This window comes from Camelina sativa, chromosome 7 (genome assembly GCF_030686135.1).
Source record: "Camelina sativa cultivar CO46 ecotype springtype chromosome 7, ASM3068613v1".
Taxonomy (NCBI): Eukaryota; Viridiplantae; Streptophyta; class Magnoliopsida; order Brassicales; family Brassicaceae; genus Camelina; species Camelina sativa.
The window spans coordinates 17,291,341-17,313,304 of NC_141886.1; the positions used below are offsets into that span (position 1 = coordinate 17,291,341).

Here is a 21,964-nt window from a genome sequence, read left to right on the forward strand (position 1 = left end):
ACAGCAACAATAGCTCTCCATAATTTTAACAGAGATTCACAAGAGGATGATATTGATTTTTTACATTGGGAAGTGGTGGAATCATATGAACATCATGGTGATGAAAACGATGGACATGTTCCATACGTACTTGCTGGTGATAGAATGATGGAAGATGTGCGTGATTCTATCACTATGGAGATGGCAGAAGGAACTAGAGTTCCATATTAGAAGGTTTGTGCTCGGTTTTTGATTTTGGTTCTGGTTTTTGCAGTCTCATTTTTTATTTTGGTTCTGATTTTGGCAGTCTCTTAGTAATTTTATCAGAAGTCATGTGCAGACTTTGTGGTGCTTGTGAGAACGAACCGTAGGTAAGGTGGGTGAAGTTCTTGTTATCAAACTACGGTTTGTGGTGTTGTAGTGTTGTGGTGTTGTGGTGTTGTAGTGTTGTAGTGTTGTGGTGTTGTGAGAGTGGTGTTGTGGTTTTTATATAGAGAGGCCTTTAACGTTACTTTAGTCTTTGTCTTACCCACTATAGAGTGGTGTTGCTATTCGTTTGATAACAAGAACAAATCTTCTTCTTTGTCCTTCGTTGCAGATTTGTTTGATGTTTACTCTGCAGATTGTTGTCATGCTCTCATCAAAGATTTTTGCAGTCTCTAAGTAACTCTGAATTTGTTCATTGGTTTTGCAGGAAACATTTGGGAGTTTGATGATTACATGGATTTGGTACTAAAGGAAGAAAACAACATGGTTTCAAATTTATATTTTGGTCTTTCTATTGTAAAAATTGTATTTCATGAAAATGAAAATTTATAAATGTCAAAAATAACTTGGTATGTTATAAATGTTTCAAATTTATGTTATAAATTAACATGGTTAAGATTAAGAGTAAAAAATTGTTAGATCAAAACATGGGTATTTTAGTCATTATTCTAATCAAATCCATTTAGATGAGAATGTAAAATAACCAAACAAACACATTTCCATTCAGATGCATCATCCAAATGAACCATTTTTTTTGTTTTTTTTGTTGAGTCATTTGACATTCGAATGAATGACGTGGATGAAGCTTTTGCATGGATCATTTGAATGAATCACACAAAACAGGACCTTATATGATTCGGTTCACACATTACGAGCAAAAAAGCAGGTTAGGGATTCGGTGCGACTCGTTTCCTGTGAAATCTTCATTAGTCGATTGGGAACGAAGTTTGCGCCATGGAATGGGGAGCTATAAGATGGAAAAGACCCTCTCTTTCTATAAACCCAGGTGCTTCAAATCCCTAATTTCATGCCCTTTGGAGTTCTTTATCAATGATTCTCTGTTCGTTTCGTTAACTCATCTTCATCATCCTTTTGTGAAACATAATCTAAGGCTATGAGTGTTGTCAATGGATAAATGTTCAAGTAATGCAAAATGTAAGTTGATCACGTCCCACATTAATCTTTTTCTCTAGTTTTAGCTCTGACTCTCAGTTGTCTATAATTGCAACGTTTAAAGAGGATTGAAATGTCATCCACTTTTTAATTGATTTATCCGCCAGGTCACATTTTTAAAAGATTGTTTATACGACTGGGATATAACAGGATTAGCCGCAACTTTTGGCTACATGGCACCTGAATGGCTGAATATGTGATGACGGAAAGGGCCAGCAAGAAGTCTGACATATATATATATAGCTTTGGAATTAGTATACTAGAAATTGTCACAGGAAGAAAGTCGGTCTTGTGGAAAGAGTGTGGGATCTGTATGGAAGACAACAATTTATGTCAGCTAGGCTAGGGACGAGAAACTAGGTGAAGATTTCAATAGGGAACAAGCTGAGTGTCTTGTTGTTGTGGGGTTATGGTGTGGTCACCCTGATAGAAACTCGAGGCCCTCTATAAGACAAGCAATCCAAGTCCTGAACTTGGAATCAACTTGGCCTGAGCTTCCGCAGAAGATGCCAGTTCCTATGTATTACATCTCACCTTTTCCTCTCACAGTTCGCTCAACTAGTACGGTCTCATTATCGTTCTCAAGTTGTGAAGTTGGTCGCTAGATGAGGATGAGATACAACCAAAATGTTGCGCCATTCGGTGGCCTAGGCAATTCTGCATTTTCTTTGTTATCTTAGCTAAAATAATGTTCAGACAAATTAAACAAGTGAGAAGAGAGATCGTTGTGACATGTATAAGACAAGTGTACCATCTAGTCAGGTTTTAATGTGTTGTGTGTGTGGGTTTGTATTGGCCTTTCAATTTTTCGAGATCTTCTAGTCTCAAGCTTCTCTTGTTTTCTGTGATGATCAACATAATAAATATTACCATCTCGAAACACGTTTTTCTTTTCCACAAATGTGAATTGGAGATTGAAAGATAATCAGACGTAGACTGGACAATATAATTACAGAAACATCAAAGTTAAAGAGACCAAAAACGGCTAAACAATGAATACATTTGTTATTGTCATTCAAAAGACATCAATTTGAATTTATTGGTAAAACTAAAACCTCCCAACTCAAGTTATTATGGCTGTAAAGTGTTACTCTCTAAAACAATGTTACACTATAAAATTTTGTTTCTTTTGATTCTCTAAGACCATCTCAAACAGTTTATTTTCACTATATAGAAAATATAAAAGAAAATATATAGTCACTGCAATAGAAGCTACAAATCAAGCTTCTTTGTCCATGATTCTAGTCGTAGCTCTGTCATCTGTGTGCCACTACTCTACTGATGTTGGGGCTAGCCGAGGTGCTCGTGACACCTTGATTTCGTTGTTATCTTAGCTAAAATAATGGAATGTTTTAAGCTTAGAGTTTGGTTCAGTTACATTTAAGAATTAATATGAAATCCTAATGTTCCACAGATTGTTCGAATCTTAGATATGATACCAATACCTCTTAATTAAAGAAATACGTTTAGAGATTTTTAAAATGCTTATGATTGGATGAGAATTCTCAACATCAAACTGCACAATTAACTAGCATATGAACCACAATGCCGGGGATAGTTTAAGTTGATTATTTCCAAAATTATTGTTTAATAAGGTAACTATTGCAAAAAAAAAAAAAAAAAAAAAGGTAACTATTGCATTCAAAAGTCATTTTTCAAACTTATCAAAATATTACTCATATAATAAAATACTTATAAAATATAAACTACGCGTAGTGCCACCAACTCCTCTAGTAAACTTGAAAATGTAATAAACCTGAAAGGTAGAACATTTTGATAGTACCAATTAGACATCCAAGGAAGAAAAGATCCCCGAAGACAAGTCTTTGAATTCATGATACATATTTCTGTATTTTTGTCCAACATTGTTTGGTGTACACATAGAAGACGTTTATAACAATTTTTTAGCCATTAAAAGAAATCGGTAAAATACATGATGTGTTTTGGAATTCAGATTAACTTCTCATGTTGGGATTGGAATACAGACACATATGTTTGGTTGGGAGATAAAGTGAGAAGCTCTCCATTCTTCTTGATCCACGTCCATCTCACCATGTTTTATGAACGTATCTGTAGAAATTGGCTGATACAAAGGAGGTTATCAGAGAAAAACCAGAGGAAGAAGTGAACACTTCCCCCTGAAAGTGAAATTAATGTATTGTTGTACCTTTAGAGGATGATGAAGAGATTTCAACATTTGTTTCATCTACACAAATTCAGATCAACATATTATACTAGGAGTATAGACCTTTCCAAAGCATAACATCTTTATAATGCTTGTTATAACTAACCTAGCGACTATTACATGCACAACATGTCGGAGATATCTCAAAATTTTGTGCATCTAGGCGCCATGATGCTTTCTGGGTGATGGTGTTCAAAACTATATACGTTAAAGCCAACCTTGTAAAACCAATGTAACAATGCGGTGGTGTTTAAAACTGTAGCCTAAAGCTGAGAGAGATGGATGAGCCCAAGGGAAACAAATTTAACAACATGTTTGTGTTCAAAACTATACCCTAAAGCCGAGAGGGATGAATGAACCCAAGGGAAACGAGTTTAGCACCGTGTTTGTGTTTAAAACTAAACCCTAGTAGATTGTAAATGGGGAACCCCAACACAATAGATATATTTAACTACCTTAGCAATTAAACGTTTGAACAATAGACCTTCATTATCACAAAGGAAGCAGGCATGCATGAACACCACCTAGTGAAATTACAATGTTGTAAAATCTTTAGGGGAAAATATATTTGAAGTCATACATAATACGAATTTCACCTACATTGTCTTTGTAAAAAACTATTGGTGGTTTTAACCTGAAAACATTACCATGACATCCTGCATTTCCAACGAGAATGCCAAGTTCTTCATTACGAGAAAAGAGCAAAACATTTTTGGTCAACCAATTGCTGCATTAACACTTGTAAAAATCGATGCATTTGGTTTTGATGTTGTTTACCTCTAAGTTGCTCAAACAAGACAGCCTTGGCTTGTGTCTTGTGTTTCCAGTCACTCACAAGCTCGAGCCCAACCTTTAGTTCTCTTCCTCTCACATCTCCAATGACTAAAAGTCTAAAACCAAAGATTAAGGACCTAATTAAAAAAAGCTCAAAGATTGTTGGTACTTACTATCATGTACTTTATATAGATCTTTCAGACATTGAATAAATTGTATACCAACTTTAACCATATGCTAAAACTCAGAGCCTTGAACACAAATAATTCCACCCTTTAATCATAATAATTTACATTAAGAGAAGCTTAATACTATCATTTCACGCAACATATCTAACAAGAATATGTAATTTTATCATTTCACCATGATTTTATCAAAAAATTCTTAGAGATTACAATAAATTAGCAAACATTCATCAAGATTCTGATTTTGTTTGAAATAGCAATCAGATTTAACTCCAGCAACAAGTATATGAGAGAGAGAGAGAGAGAGAGAGAGAGAGAGAGAGAGAGAGAGAGAGAGAGAGTATGCCTGCAAGATGGATGATCATCGAAGAAGGCTGCCGCGAGACTGGATCCAGAGATCTAAATCCGACGGAGGAGACGAAGATTCAAACGCAAACGCCTTAAATCTAGAAGATGGAAGCCAAGACGAAGAAGACCCATAAAATCGGATACTAGTGATCGTGCAGCGGCCATGGCTCGTTAAAAGTCATCGATTCCCGATTAGAATTTAGAGGAAGAACGAAATTCAACCAACAGTTCTTTTGCCAACAGTAAACCCTCAGATTAAAAAGAGTGAATTGGGTTGAGAGCGAAGATGCAATCACGTCACCTTCGGAAGGGCAAAATTGACTTTAGACAGATGAGAAGTGCTTGTTTTAGAGATGAGCAACAGTGAAGTGCCTAAAAACGAGAGGCATTCTAAGACAAATGCCTAAAATTTTAATTAACTCTATATTGAATTTGTCCGGTTGTTAATTTTTTACACAAATAAAATGGAAAAATTGCATAATCATTTATCAAGAAAAAAAAATATATATATATATATATATATATTTATCCATTTTTCATTATTATTTTATATTATATTTTAGAAATTGTAAATTCTATAATTTTATGTTTTGTTGTATAGTATAGAGTATTTTAATTGATAAACTACTTACGAAATCATATTACAAAAAAGGACTAATCTGCTATTACTTATTTCTGTTCCTAATCTGAGTTGTCAGATATATAATTATTAAATTTTAAATTTATGTTAATACTTTATAATTTCCTTAATTAAAATGATCTTAAGATCTAGATCTGAGTTTTGAAAAAACAAAAACTCATTTGGAAAAACGTTTCAGAGAGAGTTTAATAATATGCACTTATTATTATATTTATACTTTAATATTTGTAAGTTTAATACTTAATACTTTATAATTTCCTTAAAAAACAAAACCTTTTTTTTTTTTTGGACAAAGTCCTTAAAACAAAATCAAATATAAATTTGCCCACTCTTTCCACGTTTTTTCTTTGGTCAACAACGATGGCCGACTGACTCAAATCATCTCGATTTAAGCCCAGGAGTACTAATCACTAATCACTAATCACTAATCAGAAGCTCAACCTCGAAAAAAAAAAAAAAAAAACCATCCATGGCGATTACAGATTTTTTACCAAAAGAGTACGGGTATGTCGTCATCATCCTCGTATTCTACTGTTTCCTCAACCTTTGGATGGGTGCTCAAGTCGGCAAAGCTCGTAAAAGGTTTCCACCTAAAAACACTCTTTAGATCGTTGCGCTTCCATCCACACCGATCTTAATCGTTCTCGATTTCTTTCGAATTTTCCAGAAATTTTGATTGAAATCTATTGTTTACAGTTTGAACTCATTTCATTGATTTTTGATGTTCTTAGTTGTACAATTGGATTTTGTAGTTTGAGTCATTGTTTTGGTGTTCTTGATCTGTTTCGATGCTAAGTTGATAAGCTTGTGTATAAGATTCTGAATCTGTTTCGATTTGAAGTTAAGAAGCATGTTAATTGAACTTAGAAGGATTCCAATTTGAAGTTGAGAAGCATGTTGATTGAACTTAGCTGGATTCTAAATCTGTTGTGTACTTGTAAACTGGATTTTGTATTCTGATCCCTTGTTTTGTTCGATTTCGTTTGAGAAGCAATGTGTAGTTTACCAGGATTATGGATCCGTTGTGTTTGTTCATCTTACAGTTTTGAGACTCTTTTTTTTTTTTTTTCTATTGATTGGTCACTAATTCACTATGAAACAATGATCCTGATGCAGGTACAATGTGCCGTATCCAACTCTCTATGCTATAGAGTCAGAAAACAAAGATGCTAAGCTCTTTAACTGTGTTCAGGTTTGTTAAACCCCCCCCCCCCCCCTTTTTTTGTGTGATCCTGTATTCTTTTTCTAACGGCTTTGTTTTGAGATGTGATGAATTTATTGGTTTGCAGAGAGGACACCAAAACTCTTTGGAGATGATGCCAATGTATTTCATACTGATGATTCTTGGTGGTATGAAGCACCCTAGTATCTGTGCTGTATTGGGTTTGGTCTACAACGTTAGCCGGTTCTTCTACTTCAAAGGTTACGCTACTGGTGATCCCATGAAGCGTCTCACTATCGGGTTTGTTCTTTTATCCTCCATAAAAAAAAGTTAACTATCATTATTGATTTAGTTCTGTTTAGTTTTAACTTTTAAGTCATAGGATAGTTAAGAGTTTATACTTGTATATAATGTTGCATCGCTGCTTTTTACCGATAAAATCATTTCGTCTCTTCTTTGTTTTTTTCTAGAAATTTTCTTTGTTTGACCATTTGCGACTTTTCCCATCTTCGTTCATTTCATTCTCTTCTCGATTCTGAATCTACTTCGACATGATTCCACGTCTTCATCTCTGACTCGAGTTTTCCGATTAACCATTGTAATCTACATGTTGCAGGAAGTACGGTTTCTTGGGTTTGCTAGGTCTCATGATTTGTACCATCTCGTTTGGTGTCACTCTGATCCGTTCTTGAGCCACCCTTTTGTAAGGTTGATGATAGATTCTCTGGGTTGTTTAAGTCTACATTGGAACCTGTCTTTGTAAGTTGTCCACAAAATTTGTGTGATAAAAATAATCTTTGCAGTTTTGTCACTTTGTTTCTTTTTCAAAAACTTTTCAAAGTTGTAATAATAAAAGTCAATGTAGAACAATTTAATTTTCACATCCCTACGGGAGATATATGTTGATCAAGAGTTTAGCCCAGGGAATTTTCAGTTCATTTCGGTTCAGTTACATTGGTTTTTTGGTTTATTTTTATTTTGAAAATGCTGCCGAAATTAATCAACATAAAATTTGGTTCGGTGTGGTTCTTGGTTAATCTCTGTTTTGAAATTCAATACTGAAAGTAACTGGATAAAGGTCTTTGGTTATTGACGTAAATTTTGGCAAAACCGGTCTAGTTGATGTATAATCCAGTTATTCAGAAAATAAATATATACTTCGATTAATCGAGAACCGAACCAACGTAAAGTTACCATTTTGCATATCGGTTAAGAAAGTATAACCGAACAGTCAAAATCTTGGTTCGGTTATTATCCGAGGCTCCTAGCTCTAACGGAACCCATACGACACGTTATCTTTCGTTGTTACTTGCTACCCAAAAGAAAAAAGAAAAAAAGCGTGAACGGCAGGATTCGAGCCTGCGCGGGCAGAGCCCACATGATTTCTAGTCATGCCCGATAAAAACTCCGGCACGTCCACTGTTTTGTTCATTTATTCAAATATTATTATTATATCAGTATCAAAAAACCAACACGTTTGGTTTGGAGAATGAGACATAACACGAATACGTGGAAATGAGTCAAAATGACATAAGTGAGAAATATTTGCTGTATTGTTTTTTGGTTCTTCCTTTTTTTTTTTTTTTTTTTTGGAAACTAAAATAAAGATTTTGGTTCTTCCTTTACGCAAAACTTGACCAGAAGCAGACAAAGTGAGACACATACATGACTACGTGTAATGATTTCTTCCTTTATTATCAAATTTTGTATTTCTCTTTTGATAATGACGATCAAATAGTAATACTATTAAGGTGATCGACTCATAAGTTATAACCGATTTTAGCTATTTCTTGTGAACCCTACAAAAAAATCAAATATCACTATCCTATGGATTTTATTTGCCTTGGCTAAAAGATAAATTTTCCTTACTTGTTATTGCATTTTTAAAGGGTTTATTTTTGCCGACAAGCAAACAAGGATTGGATCGTGTAGATTTGGTTCAATTGGTAGAAATTATAAATTTGCTAATAAAAAGACTCAAAGCCACTTGTGAATAGCCCCACTTATGTCCACTCTGTTATCTCTTTTCACCACACAACACATATATGACAGATTCTCTTATAGACAACTTGATGATCCCCCACCATCACCTAATGATAGATACATTTTTAACAACATTGTGAAGATTTTATAGGTTCTATTCAAAATCAACTGGGATATGAACATATGATTGAAGTAGCTTTTGCTGATCATACTAGATTATATTTTCTTTTAATTTGGTTTATTAACAGCAGGGGTCAAATATAATTACTAGTTAGGATCGATGATGTTTAAAACATGAATAGAAATCATGATCATACACTGTATAAATTAGTTTTTTGGCTGATTCAAACATTTTATCAACCAATTTTATTTGGCTAGCTCATTGATATTAGACAAACTGTACTGAGACTGTAAATCAAATGGAAATAGTTTTAGAAGGCATACGCTACAAATTAAATGATTAACCGAGACAAATGACACAGTGATTTGAAAGGGAAAGGGGAGATCGATTCAAAACAAAGTTCAGCACAAAGGACACTTGAGAAGCTATTCGAGAGGCAAAATCAAAATTAAAGTGGAATAAACGCATGTGGTTCTCACACGCTACATACGCCCAAATACTTTACTTCTAGTCTGGCTTGCAAAAAAATATATCACTGAACAATGAGAGATAGAATGTTAAGTTGTTGTTGTAGATCCCTCTTGTGTTTTTTGTCATAAACCCCTTCAATCTCGCAGTCATTTGTTCTTCACTTGTCAATACTCAGGAGAAGTTTGTTTGGGCTAGCTAAAAAAGCTTTCTTTAGGAAATTCTCAACAACTTGGTATTCCTTGATGGAGAAACGGTGCATCCTCTTTCACCAAAATTTTGAATTAAAGAAAGAGATCACTGAAGTTCCAAACTCTGCTTTCCACTTTCTCTCTAATCATCAATTATCTTTTCAATATTGCTGTAATTTACTAATTATTCTATGTTACTTGTTTTGCACATATTGGATTGTGTTACTGTTAAAATTCAATAATTATAAAAAAAAATATATAGAACAAGTAGTAAATTACAACAATGATGAAAAGATGATTGATGAACGACTGTAGAAAAGAGAGTCAAGAAATTTGATGATCTCTTTTCTTAACTCAAAAGTCGCTCCATAATGTGACGGTTTTTCTATTGATTCTTAACAGCCAACAAAAGCCAAACGAACTCTAGCAATGTGGTGCACTCTCATAAAAAAATAAGGGAAGAAGAGAGAAGATGGATTTGTTATCGAATTGATCGAGAGGAGATGAATCCATGACTTATAGCCCAAGAGCTCAACGTAAGCAGATGATAACTTATCTTAAATGACAAAGTTATGAGATTTTGATTCTCACAACAAAGTCAAAAAGTTATGAGATTTTGATTCTCACAACAAAGTCAAAAACGTTTTTGACCTTACTTGTCACTGATTATATGTTGTTACAAAACTCAATATTTAAGAGAGATATTTTTTATTTAATTAACAAGTTTATTTAATCAAAATTAGTTTAGAAAAATAAAAATCTATATTAATATTTTTGAAGTATATTTTTGTTTTAGCCTTATATTTAAACTTAATTATACTTGAAAACATATATTTCCAAATTTTATCTAATTTCCATAAATCTCTCTACCTAATTCAAACATAAATATATGATTTTTCTTTCACTTGATCATACATTTAAATTATTTTAAATCTTCTTATATAAAACATTTACTTACTTAAATTTGTGATTTTTCCTGTATATGATGTGATTCAAACTTTTTTAAACGGATATATATTACTCAAACGATAAATAAACAAAATGTGTATACAATATCCCACAACGTTTAGAAAAAAAGGGCGATGATTCAAAGTTATACTGTATAAGAAACCAAAATAATTCCGAATAAGCACATAGTTTGATTTATCAGACATTTAAATTTATAAATTTTATTTAATTTATTTCGGTACTTTATTTTAAAGAATTTAAAACTTTTAAAAGGTTAAAATAACATTAATTTGGTACTACACGAGTAAACTTCATTTTTTTGTTAACACTATTAATGTTAGATTAATAGACATCTAACTAAAATAATATTATGCAAAAAAAGCAAATGATTTTTGTTTTTGTCATAAAATTATTAAAATACAATTCTACAATTTTAAAAACTAAACAAAGCAAACAAAATTAACAAACAAATACAACTTAAACTTTTAAGCTTTTGTTACAAATAACTTATTTTGCGGTATAGTATACCACGTGTTAAAATCTAGTAATATTATAATTTCTTTCGCAAATCTCAAAATCCAAATTCAGCACATCATGTGTGTTTGAGTAAACATGTTCTCAAGCTCCTCACAAATAAATCTTTAGGAAAAAGATTACCTCCTCTTGACGAGATACACATTTCAACTCACAGTTTATTCACCATGGTAAGAAAGAAACAATAGAAGATATGGAGAAGTTCCAATTTCGAATTTTTTAACAAAAAAAAAAGTTCTAATTTCGAATGATTTATTCAACAAATAAAGAAAATATATAACAATTCACAAAATTGTCAAATCCCATTAGATTATTGTCATAAATTCTCTTTACACCTTGCTTAATGTCCATTACACGTGTCAGGCATTGTTGTTGTAGTTTTCTCTTCACAAGTGGTTAGATTATTTTTAGCATACGTTTCTATAATATTACATTTGAGTGCATGCATGGCGGCCAAAGTTTTAGGACCTTACCACTTCATTCTTTCAATATCAATATCGCAATTATTATTAGTGGCCATCACCGACTGCATTATGAACCCCACATGTCCACATATGTTTCTTCTAATTAATAGTGTATACGGTTGGTATTCCATTCATATATGACTGTGAGATCTTAAAACCGTAATTACAATTACTAAATAGCTTCTATGCGATTACCAAAAAAAAGAAAAAAAAAATCTTCTATGCAAAAATAAAATAAAAAGGTTAGCTTCTACGTAAGTGGTTAACTAATTAATACTAAGCTTTCTCGTAAGTGGTGAACCATTTATACTCAGCTTTTCTCGATTAAATTACACTAATACAAGTATACAACAACAACCCACATGTGATCTCAAATTACATTTTGAGAAAATTAACAAATTAAATTCGCCATCATCCATTGAAAGCAATAAACTCACATGTATAGAGTTAGATCAACCACCCATATAAATATCTCTATTTCACAGAAGAAACAAAACCATAAACATCAACATCAAATTAGTAAAACATCATGACTCATGAGTTAGCTGTTTACTATATTAATCACACACAATTGTAATTTTAAAAAATAGCCCATAAGCTAAAGCATCTAAAATGGAAAGAACATGTTGACCAGATAACAAAAACAAAAACAAAATAATAGAGACAAAGGGGTAAACACGTCATTACAGTTCCAGACTTCCTGACGAAAAAAATCTGGAACATAGAGGGGTAAAAACGTCATTTCGTTAGATCTACTCGTACTATAAAAACCCTATTTGCTTTGTCTTTTTTTTCTTTGGTAACCGAAACAAACCCTTCTTCTTCTTCTTCGTTTCCAGCTTTCTTTTTTTTTGTTTTCTCTCTCATGTTTCTCGTCTTCTTCTAAAAACTTGCGAAACCAAAAAAAAAAAAAAAAAAAAATGCTCCGATCACGGAATTGTAAGATTTCCGCCGTGAACGACGCCGTTATTTCTAATCGTCTTTCAATCTCTAATCTCAAAGTTTTATTCGTTTTTGAATCCTCGCCATTGAATAACAATAATAATTCGATTAATCTTTTCTCCGATAAGCTTGTCTATTAAGCTTCTCCTCCGATCTCTGCAGATTCTTTTCTTTTTCCCCCTAATTTTTTCTCCTTAATCTTCATCCCTAATTCGATTCTGTTTCGTTCCTCACAAATCTTTCAATGGATAAGAAAATTTCGTTCCCAGATGATCTTCCTGAAGGTAAAACTTGCAATTGTGTGTTTGAGTGTGTTTTTTGTTTTCTTCAAGATTTGGAGATTAGGAATTGTTTTTGTATGAGTTGTGGAATCTGATTTTGAATTTTGTAATGAATTGTTGGAGTTAAGAGTGTGAGAATTGTGAATTCTAATATATGTGTGTTTTGGATCTTGAAGCAGGCGCAATCTCTGCGCTTATGCAGAAGCAGAACAATGTGCAGCCTTCTGTTATTGTGATTGGTAGTGGTATATCTGGTCTTGCTGCTGCTAGGAATCTCTCTGAAGCATCTTTTAAGGTATATGATACTATCAATCATGTGATTTTTTTTGTAGGTGATTTAAGGTAATGATACTATAATCATGTAATCTATACTCTTTATGGTGGTTTATGTTGTTTTGTTGTGTAGGTGATTGTTCTTGAATCACGCGATAGGATTGGTGGTCGTATCCATACGGATTATTCTTTTGGCTGTCCAGTTGATATGGGAGCTTCTTGGTGAGTTGTAGTATTCGACTTAATTACTGCTTTTAAGAGTTATTTGCTGTTGCTGGAATGACTCTTTATATTTATATTTATATTTCTATTTCTAAAACGTGGTTTAGGTTACATGGAGTGTCTGATGAGAACCCCTTGGCTCCCATTATACGCCGTCTAGGGCTGACTTTATACCGAACTAGTGGGGATGACTCCATCTTGTATGATCATGATCTAGAAAGGTAACTCTTTTTCTACCTTAGGATTCTCTTGTTTTTTAATATGATTAGTCCATGGTATAGATTGCTATTGTCGCTGCTAGATCTTATTGGGCTTGAAAGACTGTTCACAGTAGATGGAGTTCAATCTGACTTCTGACCTAAAGTATATATCAAATCTCACTAGCGATCTATTTTAACAAGTTAATTATTTTCATAAGTGAATGTACGAAGTTGAAAGACTGTTCATAGTAGATGAAGCAGGAAAGAGTCGTAGACTAGACTGATTTTAAAGCCTGTCAACATGTAAAGAGAATTTGGCTTTCGTTTTTTCAGTTATGGACTTTTCGACGCCCATGGGAATAAAATTTCGCCGCAGTTGGTCACTGAAGTTGGAGATGCATTCAAGAGAATTCTCGAAGAGGTGAATTTTGCATTTTCCGTATACTTTTTTTTTTCTTTCTAATTACTATATCTTTTGTCACTAGAGATTGAGAAGTTGACTCAAGCTTACTTGTTGGTTTCAGACGGTGAAAATAAGGGATGAAACTACAAATGACATGTCAGTTCTTCAAGGAATATCCATTGTCTTGGAAAGAAATCCAGAACTAAGGTACCAATTGCAGTCACATGTGTACAATTTTACTTCTTAAGTTTACATATCTGTTAAATCCTCTGTTATTTTCTTGTATTATCTAGGCTACAAGGTATGGCGTACGAAGTTTTGCAGTGGTATTTATGTAGGATGGAGGCATGGTTTGCTGTCGATGCGAATCTTATATCACTAAAATGTTGGGATCAGGCAAGTAAAACATTCTATTCTATATTTGATCTGAATAGGGCTGTCCATATTTAGGTCAAAAGCTTTCCGAAAGAATACTCCTTGGTTTAATGATGTTTTGCTACGAAAGTTTTTTAGGCTACTTATACGCAGAAACAAAAAGCTTTAGCGGAAAGCAGGAAAGCTCAAAGTAGTTATTTGTTGTGCAGGATGAATGTCTTTCAGGTGGTCACGGTCTCATGGTTCAGGGTTATGAACCAGTGATCAGAACTATTGCAAAGGACCTTGACATTCGCTTGAGCCATAGGTAATTCAAATCAACCTTTGGTGAGGTGATACATTAAATTTTAGCTATCAAACTTTAAAGGTAATCACATGTTTAAATTTTACTTCACACAGGGTTACTCAAGTATGTAGAACGTCCAATAACAAGGTGATAGTTGCAGTTGAAGGAGGAACCAATTTTGTTGCTGATGCTGTTATCATCACGGTTCCCATCGGTGTCCTCAAGGCAAATCTAATTCAGTTCGAGCCAGAGCTCCCACCATGGAAAACCTCTGCGATATCGGGTCTTGGTGTAGGCAATGAGAACAAGATTGCCCTGAGGTTTGACAGAGCCTTTTGGCCCAATGTGGAGTTCCTGGGGATGGTGGCACCAACTTCTTACGCATGTGGCTATTTTCTGAATCTTCATAAGGCAACAGGCCATCCTGTGCTTGTTTATATGGCTGCAGGGAATCTAGCGAAAGACCTGGAAAAGCTATCCGATGAGGCTACTGCAAATTTTGTGATGCTGCAACTTAAGAAAATGTTTCCTGACGCACCTGACCCGGTAAGCTTTCATCGGTATATCTTATTGCAGATTTGTGAATCATATGCTCGGATTACTTAATGGTGTGTTTTGGTTTGGAACAAATTCAGGCTCAATATCTAGTGACACGATGGGGAACAGATCCAAACACATTGGGGTGTTATGCATATGACGTAGTTGGGATGCCAGAAGATCTATACCAGAGGCTAGGAGAGCCAGTAGATAATATATTCTTTGGAGGAGAAGCAGTGAACGTGGAGCATCAAGGATCAGCTCATGGAGCCTTCTTAGCAGGAGTCGCGGCCTCTCAGAATTGTCAAAGGTATATCTTCGAACGACTTGGGGCTTGGGAGAAACTCAAACTTGTTTCTCTTATGAGAAATAGTGATATCCTTGAAACCTCAACTGTGCCTCTCCAAATCTCCAGGATGTGATCAATTGATTTACATCTGCTTGATAGACAAAGCAGAGTTCCGATTTATTTTTCTTAATCTGAAAACAAATAAAGAAACATTCCCAATTCTGAATGTGGCGTCTTGTCTTTTTCCTTCTTCTTCTTTGATATATCGCTCGATGGGTTGTAAACTGTTTATAATTCAAATGACCTAAAACATCTTTACTTTAAAATTTATAGTGTCCTTTTTTGTTTTTTTTTTGGTTAGATAGTTCAATTTTCTTTTGTCAACTGATTAGTAGTACCATAAAAACTAGATACTGAATCGTTTAGCCATAAATAACTTCGAAGCTATACTGCAGTTCACATAGCACATTAAGGTGCTGTGAATAGCGAAGACGGAGATGATGGTGATGCATGAGCCAGAAGGAACTGAATGGCTCAAACTGGTCCAACTTGCTGTACAGGAGCATATTGACCGAACTAGCTTTTTTTGGTTTAGTCTTCCAATTTCCTGAATCTTGCAGACAGTTGAAGAAACTGGAATCGTCTCACTGAAAAATACTAAACTTAACACCTAAATCCACTGGTCGATATAAATTCGACAGACAAAGGAGATCTGAAAATTGTGGTTATATGAACAAGGAAACTATAACATATGAAGCACGGGGCACGGGCACGGGGCACGGGCACGGGCACGGGCACCATTCTGTAGGCGGAAACGTTTTGAGGATGGAGACAATCAGAAACGTTCCCAAGACGTTTCAAACAAGCAGGATGATACGAGATAGTTATGATATGGGGACGTTTGCGAGACGTTTCAACATTTTATATAAACGTCTACTCACACACGTGTAAAAGGGGAAAGAATCGTGAATGATATATTTTATCCCTCATCTCTAGTCTCCGCCTCCTCACCTCTCTCGAAACAAATTCACAAGTCACGAAGCGTCATCTCCACCTATGGCTCTACCTTTCTTCCACGAGCCACCACTTCAACTCTACATGATTCACTTTCCGTGTAGCATCGCAAGTCATTCACCACTCGAAAGCAAGGTATGTTTAGCTCTCTCATTCTCTTAAATTCTTAATTGTCGTTTATTTTTCTGTTATTTTCTTCTGTATACGAAACCATGCTTCACAAAACAATAAAATGATATTGGTAGTGATCTATTAAAGAGGAAATTTTTGTTAATTGCTATGACTATGATAGATTCTCGATAGATCTAAGCTGCAGCTGAATATTACTTCTGTATTCAATTAGAATAGAGGAATCGATTACAGAGTTTATGAGAAAGAATCAATGATAGTAAAGCTTAAACTGAGATTGCGTTGATCAGCATAGATCAACTCTTGAGCACATCACTCAAGTTCTCAAGCACATCGCAAGAGTATAACAAACCCAGAATTAAGCATAAGGAAGAAGAAGAAGTTACAACGGTTCTTATATCGTTTTCCACTTCTAACAGAAAAGCCTCTCTTCCACACCGAGTCTTCTCATTAGTTTGACTTGAGTTGACCAGTCAAACCTCCTTCTTCCTTTGACTCGTCCGATGCTGACGTGGCCTTAGACTTCTTGCGATAGTAGGACTGATGAATCTTATCAATACTCCCTTCTCGGAGAAACAGCTTGTCCTCAAGGGTAAACTGTGGAAACAACTGCACAAAGTCTTTCGACAATATCCAAGAATCTTCAGCTTCCGGCCTATCAAACCATCGAACCAAGAACTCTCTACCACCAATCGCATTATAACGCACCTCCAAGACTTTTTCAGGAAAAAAAACTCATCTTCAATCAGTTCCGGAGGATCAGTATATTGTATCTGCTGAGGATCACCAATCACCTTCTTCAGCTGAGAGACATGAAAAACATTATGAAGCTTAGCACTGTCAGGAAGTTTGAGTTTGTATGCGACTGCTCCAATGCGTTCCAACACCAAGAATGGACCAAAGAACTTGGCAGCGAGCTTTTGACAAGAGCGTTTCACCAGAGACATTTGTCGATAAGGTTGAAGTTTTAGATAAACCCAGTCCCCCACTACAAACTCGACATCACGACAGTGCTTATCGGCCTGTTGCTTCATCAGATCCTGAGCTCGTTGCAGATTTCCTCGAATATGTGATAACATCAAGTCCCTCTCACGTAATTGCACCTCCAACTCCCAATTAGCTGTGGACCCTTGTTCAAAAAACAACAAGGATGGTGGATCGCGACCATATATCATCTTGAAAGGTGTTGTCTTGATTGCCGTATGGTAAGCCGTGTTATAGGAATATTCAGCCCAAGCGAGAAATTTGAACCAAGTACGTGGATGAATAGAAGCAAAACATCGAAGATAAGTCTCCTAGCACCTGTTCAACACTTCTGTTTGTCCATCGGTTTGAGGGTGATATGCCGTACTGAACTTCAGTTTTGTACCTGCCAAACGAAACAACTCTCTCCAAATACTTCCCACAAACACCCGGTCTCGATCAGAAACAATAGACTTGGGAAAACCATGAAGCTTCACCACCTCAGATACAAACTTGTTAGCCACATCAATTTCTTTGAAAGGGTGTTTAAGACCCAAAAAATGTGCTGCCTTGCTCAAACGATCAACAACCACCAGGATAACATTTATACCATTAGAGGCTGGCAAACCCTCAATAAAATCCAAAGAAATATCTTCCCAGATTGCTGTAGGAATGGGCAGAGGTTGTAATAGTCATGCTGGTGCTAACGTCGAATACTTGTGAGTCTGGCAAGTTGCGCATTCCGTAACATACCTCTTTACATCCTTGTACATTCCCTCCCAGTAAGACAAAGTTTGAATCCGCTTGAGAGTTTTCAATATTCCAACATGTCCTCCCATCTTGCTGTCATGAAATTCATGAAAAATCAGAGGAATAAATTTGGAGGTTTTAGGAATAACCAACCTTTGTTTATACCAAAATTTGTCCCCAATCAAGTGATAGTGAGTCTTGACCGCAGGGTTATCCAACTGTTTGATCAAAGCTTGAATACCAGGATCCGAATCAATCTCCCTGTAAATGTCCTGTAACTGTAGAACTGCTGGTACAATCAAAGCCGTTAAGGTTGCTGATGCAGAATGAGGGATACGTGACAGTCCATCAGCGGCCTTATTCTCTACTTCAGGCTTATAAATGATCTCCATATCAAACCCTAACAGTTTGGTCAACCACCTTTGATACTCCATGTTAACTTCTTTCTGTTCGAGTAAAAATTTGAGACTTCTCTGATCTGTGTGAACCTCAAACTTCCTTCCCAACAAGTAATGCTTCCACTTCAACACTGCCATTACAATAGCCATAAGTTCTCGCTCATAAGAAGGTTTAAGCTGTTCTCTCGGGGTCAACCCATGACTAAAGTAAGCTATCGGTCTCTTGTCTTGAATAAGAACTGCTCCGACTCCTGTTCCAGACGCATCAGTCTCCAATACAAAGGTTTTTTCAAAGTCAGGTAAAGCTAGTACCGGTACTGAAGACATCGCCTGTTTCAAAGTGTCGAAAGCCTCTTGCGCCACATTGCTCCACTGAAAACTATCTTTCTTCAACAGTTCTGTTAAGGGTCTCGCAATAGTACCATAGTTGCAAACAAACTTACGGTAATATCCTGTAAGACCCAAAAACCCTCGAAATTGTTTGATATTGGTAGGAGCTGGTCATTGTAACATTGCCTCTGTTTTAATTGTATCAGTAGCCACTCCATCTCTAGATATGATATGACCCAGATACTCCACTTTGTAAACTCCAAATAAACACTTTTTTTGATTAGCAAACAACACATTGTCCTGTAATAGCTGCATTACCAAGCTCAAATGATATGCATGATCTTCGAGACTGTTGCTATACACCAATATGTCATCAAAAAATACCACCACAAACCTTCGTAGATAAGGCTTAAACACCTTGTTCATCAGAGCTTGGAAAGTTGCTGGAGCATTAGTGAGGCCAAAAGGCATCACTAAAAACTCATAATGACCCTCAAGTGTGCGAAAGGCTGTTTTCATGATGTCCTCCTCCTTCATTCTTATCTGATGGTAGCCAGAACGCAGGTCAATTTTTGAATAAATCACAGCACCATGTAGCTCATCAAGTAATTGGTCAATGATTGGAATTGGAAACTTGTTAGGAATAGTCGCCCTATTCAGAGTTCTGTAATCAACACAGAACCTCCAAGAGGAGTCCTTCTTTTTTACTAACAAGACGAGACTAGAAAAGGGGCTATTGCTAACTCGTATTATTCCAGATGACAACATTTCATTCACCATTTGCTCCATCACTTCTTTAGTTGCATGAGGATATCTATAGGGACGTACAATAATAGACTGAACTCCCGGTTTAAGATTAATCCCATGTTCTTGTCCTCCGAAAGGTGGCAATCCTACATGCAAGGCAAAAACAGAAGCAAACTTCACCAAGATCTCGCTAATAAGTGGATCAATAATAACCTCCGATGTGACGAGTTTAGTATTGTTCAACTCTTTCAAGTGATCTTGAATTATACGCTGTTTCAACGGAGTATCAAGAGTTTTCAAGGAAAGTGGAGGACCATGTAGAGAGGGATCCCCTAATAAAGTAACCCGCCTGCCTTTATATGTGAATTGCCATTCCTGCAACTTCCAGTCTACTTCACATTTACCCAAGGTCTCGAGCCATTGAACCCCCAATATGACATCCACTCCACCTAGGTCTAGTGAAATAAAATCACTTTCAAACTCTACACCAGAAAGTTGAAACTGAACCTTCTTACAAATACCGGACCCGTTCACCGAGACACCATTGCCCAACAAAACTTCCAAGTTTCTTGCAGCGTGAGTTTTTAACTTCGACTTACTCACCATCGCTGGTGTGATGAAATTATGTGAGGCGCCAGAGTCCAATAGTACCACCACACGACACTTGCCAATATATCCTACCATCTTAGTTGTCCTTGGAGAATGAAGACCGAGGAAGGAGTTAAGAGATAAGCATCTCACTTCTGGAGCTTGAACTATCTCCTCCAAAACGTCAGTCTGCAACTCCTCAACCATTACTTCTAACTCTAAGCCATCCACCACAGTTAATATTTGCAATTCTTTTAAGGGACAAATATGACCTCGAGAATATCTCCCTTTGCATTTGAAGCATATACTTGTGCTTCTCATGGCATCCAATTCCTCCGATGTGTGTCTCTGACGTGGTGGAGCTGCTTGTTTCACATTTGCTACAGTCTGTACTCCTTGACCCGTTCCACCCGTTAATAGCAGAGGTTTAGTAGCCGGAAAGGTGGCTGGAGGACGTGAAACAAACTGTTTAGTTTGCGTCACAGGTTTGTTCTCCTTCTCACTAATCAACTGGCAAAAAGAGCTTGATTCCATTCGTAACACAACAGCCTTTTGATAATCAACACCGTGAGGTTCTTTCATCTTTATCACTTCTTTCATTTCCTGCTTCAAACCATTATAAAAAATCTTCTCCAAGTGAGAGTCATCCAAACCAGGAACTTGAGCAGATAAATCTTCAAACTCCGTGACATATGCAACCACTGTCCCAGTTTGTTTAATCGCAAACAGCCGATTTCCAGGATCTGCTTCAATAGATTCTCCAAAACAAAGGAATAGTCGCTGCTTGAACTCATTCCAAGAACGAAGCTCTCTTCGGTTCATCTCCCAGTAAAACCATTTCAGAACATCTCCTTCAAGGCTTAAGGCAACCATATCAAGTTTATCATAATCAGAGTAACGGCCTACACGAAAGAATCTTTCTACTTTTGACAACCATTCATACACCTGAGATCCATCAAAAACCGGCATATCTATCTTATGCAGTAAGCTAGATCTGTTCTCCAATGGCAGATTCCGATCATTGATATTATGCGGATAGGGATCTGAAGAAACTGGTACCTGCGGTGAGTTAGCTCTTTGGTTTGAGAACAACTTATCTACAGTTTTTGGTTTTCTTTCTCTTTTTGATTCTTATCAACTGAGTTGGTGTAAATTTGCAGCTTGATCTAGAAGATATCTTCCCAAATTTCGGGTCATACTTTCTTAATTTGCAGCAAGAACAATTCTTCAACAATGAAGCCCCATTTGGAGTTTCACAGGGAGAAATAAATAGAACGGTTGTGTACTGTTGGAAAGCAAAGTGGTTGTGTGATAGTGCGGGAAGAAGAAGTAAAGATCAACTGGTGACCTATTAAGCAAGAAGGGGAGCATTTATATGATGATTTCTCATAAAGGCGGTAAGCTTTAGAAAAGAAACTTTGTTTGACCTAGTTAGTTTATTGTGTTTAACGGAATAGAGGAGATGTTTGTTTCTCTTTTGTCCTTTATCTCATAGTTAGTACTCTTATTGTGTAAGAGTAGAGTAGTTGATGTTTTTGTATAAAATTTGTTTGGATTAATATTTGTAAAACTTCTTATTTTTATGGATTTCTATGAAAAATATATATTTAAATTTATATTGTTTGACCAAATTTATATATATATATATATATAAAATATAGAATGCAAAATATATTATAGCAACAATATATAGGTATTGTTGACAAAACCATAATACAATTATTTTGTTACTATTAATTATAATATGGTAAATAAAAAACGCTACCGATAATTTTAATATAACGATAATAAGGTCCTATTATAGAGGGACAAATT

General features: G+C 35.5%; 2 protein-coding genes, 3 long non-coding RNA genes and 1 other non-coding gene across 22 annotated transcripts; 4 read left to right on the forward strand and 2 right to left on the reverse strand.

The window, feature by feature from the left end:
• Window positions 1-1,113: 1,113 nt before the first annotated feature.
• LOC147941337 (uncharacterized) lies at window positions 1,114-2,301 on the forward strand. The gene is made up of 3 exons (XR_015562077.1): window positions 1,114-1,252; window positions 1,358-1,401; window positions 1,527-2,301. It is a non-coding gene; the product is annotated as an uncharacterized LOC147941337 (long non-coding RNA).
• A 927-nt stretch (window positions 2,302-3,228) lies between these two features.
• Window positions 3,229-5,368, reverse strand: LOC147941338 (uncharacterized). Of its 16 annotated transcripts, none has more exons than XR_015562068.1 (7): window positions 4,910-5,368; window positions 4,382-4,494; window positions 4,252-4,287; window positions 4,060-4,128; window positions 3,711-3,782; window positions 3,587-3,625; window positions 3,229-3,502 (listed from the first exon to the last, which is right to left on the reverse strand). It is a non-coding gene; the product is annotated as an uncharacterized LOC147941338 (long non-coding RNA). The 16 variants fall into 16 exon arrangements; XR_015562069.1 differs by having other exon boundaries at window positions 4,239-4,287; XR_015562064.1 differs by having other exon boundaries at window positions 4,205-4,287.
• Window positions 5,369-5,825: 457 nt separating this feature from the next.
• Window positions 5,826-7,640, forward strand: LOC104701178 (uncharacterized). Its single transcript, XM_010416827.2, has 4 exons — window positions 5,826-6,133; window positions 6,668-6,743; window positions 6,841-7,013; window positions 7,330-7,640. Exons 1-4 carry the CDS (start codon window positions 6,021-6,023, stop codon window positions 7,403-7,405), a joined length of 438 nt encoding a protein of 145 aa, XP_010415129.1. The 5' UTR covers window positions 5,826-6,020; the 3' UTR covers window positions 7,406-7,640.
• Window positions 7,641-8,051: 411 nt separating this feature from the next.
• On the reverse strand, window positions 8,052-8,133 carry TRNAS-AGA (transfer RNA serine (anticodon AGA)). The gene has a single exon. It is a non-coding gene; the product is annotated as a tRNA-Ser (tRNA).
• A 3,877-nt stretch (window positions 8,134-12,010) lies between these two features.
• LOC104701179 (putative polyamine oxidase 4) lies at window positions 12,011-15,556 on the forward strand. Of its 2 annotated transcripts, none has more exons than XM_010416828.3 (10): window positions 12,011-12,648; window positions 12,825-12,940; window positions 13,052-13,140; window positions 13,248-13,361; window positions 13,674-13,761; window positions 13,865-13,950; window positions 14,037-14,139; window positions 14,328-14,425; window positions 14,518-14,950; window positions 15,040-15,556. In XM_010416828.3, exons 1-10 carry the CDS (start codon window positions 12,609-12,611, stop codon window positions 15,361-15,363), a joined length of 1,491 nt encoding a protein of 496 aa, XP_010415130.2. In that variant the 5' UTR covers window positions 12,011-12,608; the 3' UTR covers window positions 15,364-15,556. The 2 variants fall into 2 exon arrangements, with proteins under 2 accessions (XP_010415130.2, XP_087314922.1); XM_087458796.1 differs by having other exon boundaries at window positions 12,181-12,648; window positions 12,822-12,940.
• A 627-nt stretch (window positions 15,557-16,183) lies between these two features.
• On the forward strand, window positions 16,184-21,763 carry LOC147941340 (uncharacterized). The gene is made up of 2 exons (XR_015562078.1): window positions 16,184-16,379; window positions 21,310-21,763. It is a non-coding gene; the product is annotated as an uncharacterized LOC147941340 (long non-coding RNA).
• The last annotated feature ends 201 nt before the right edge of the window (window positions 21,764-21,964 follow it).

Excerpts from the sequence above, each read along its gene's own strand:
- LOC104701178 (XM_010416827.2), top strand. The coding sequence starts at position 6,021 with ATGGCGATTACAGATTTTTTACCAAAAGAGTACGGGTATGTCGTCATC. Across the intron at positions 6,744-6,840 it reads AGCTCTTTAACTGTGTTCAG|AGAGGACACCAAAACTCTTT; the intron begins GTTTGTTAAACC and ends ATTGGTTTGCAG. Across the intron at positions 7,014-7,329 it reads ATGAAGCGTCTCACTATCGG|GAAGTACGGTTTCTTGGGTT; the intron begins GTTTGTTCTTTT and ends TACATGTTGCAG.
- LOC104701179 (XM_087458796.1), top strand. The coding sequence starts at position 12,609 with ATGGATAAGAAAATTTCGTTCCCAGATGATCTTCCTGAAG. Across the intron at positions 12,941-13,051 it reads TCTCTGAAGCATCTTTTAAG|GTGATTGTTCTTGAATCACG; the intron begins GTATATGATACT and ends TTTGTTGTGTAG. Across the intron at positions 13,362-13,673 it reads TATGATCATGATCTAGAAAG|TTATGGACTTTTCGACGCCC; the intron begins GTAACTCTTTTT and ends TCGTTTTTTCAG.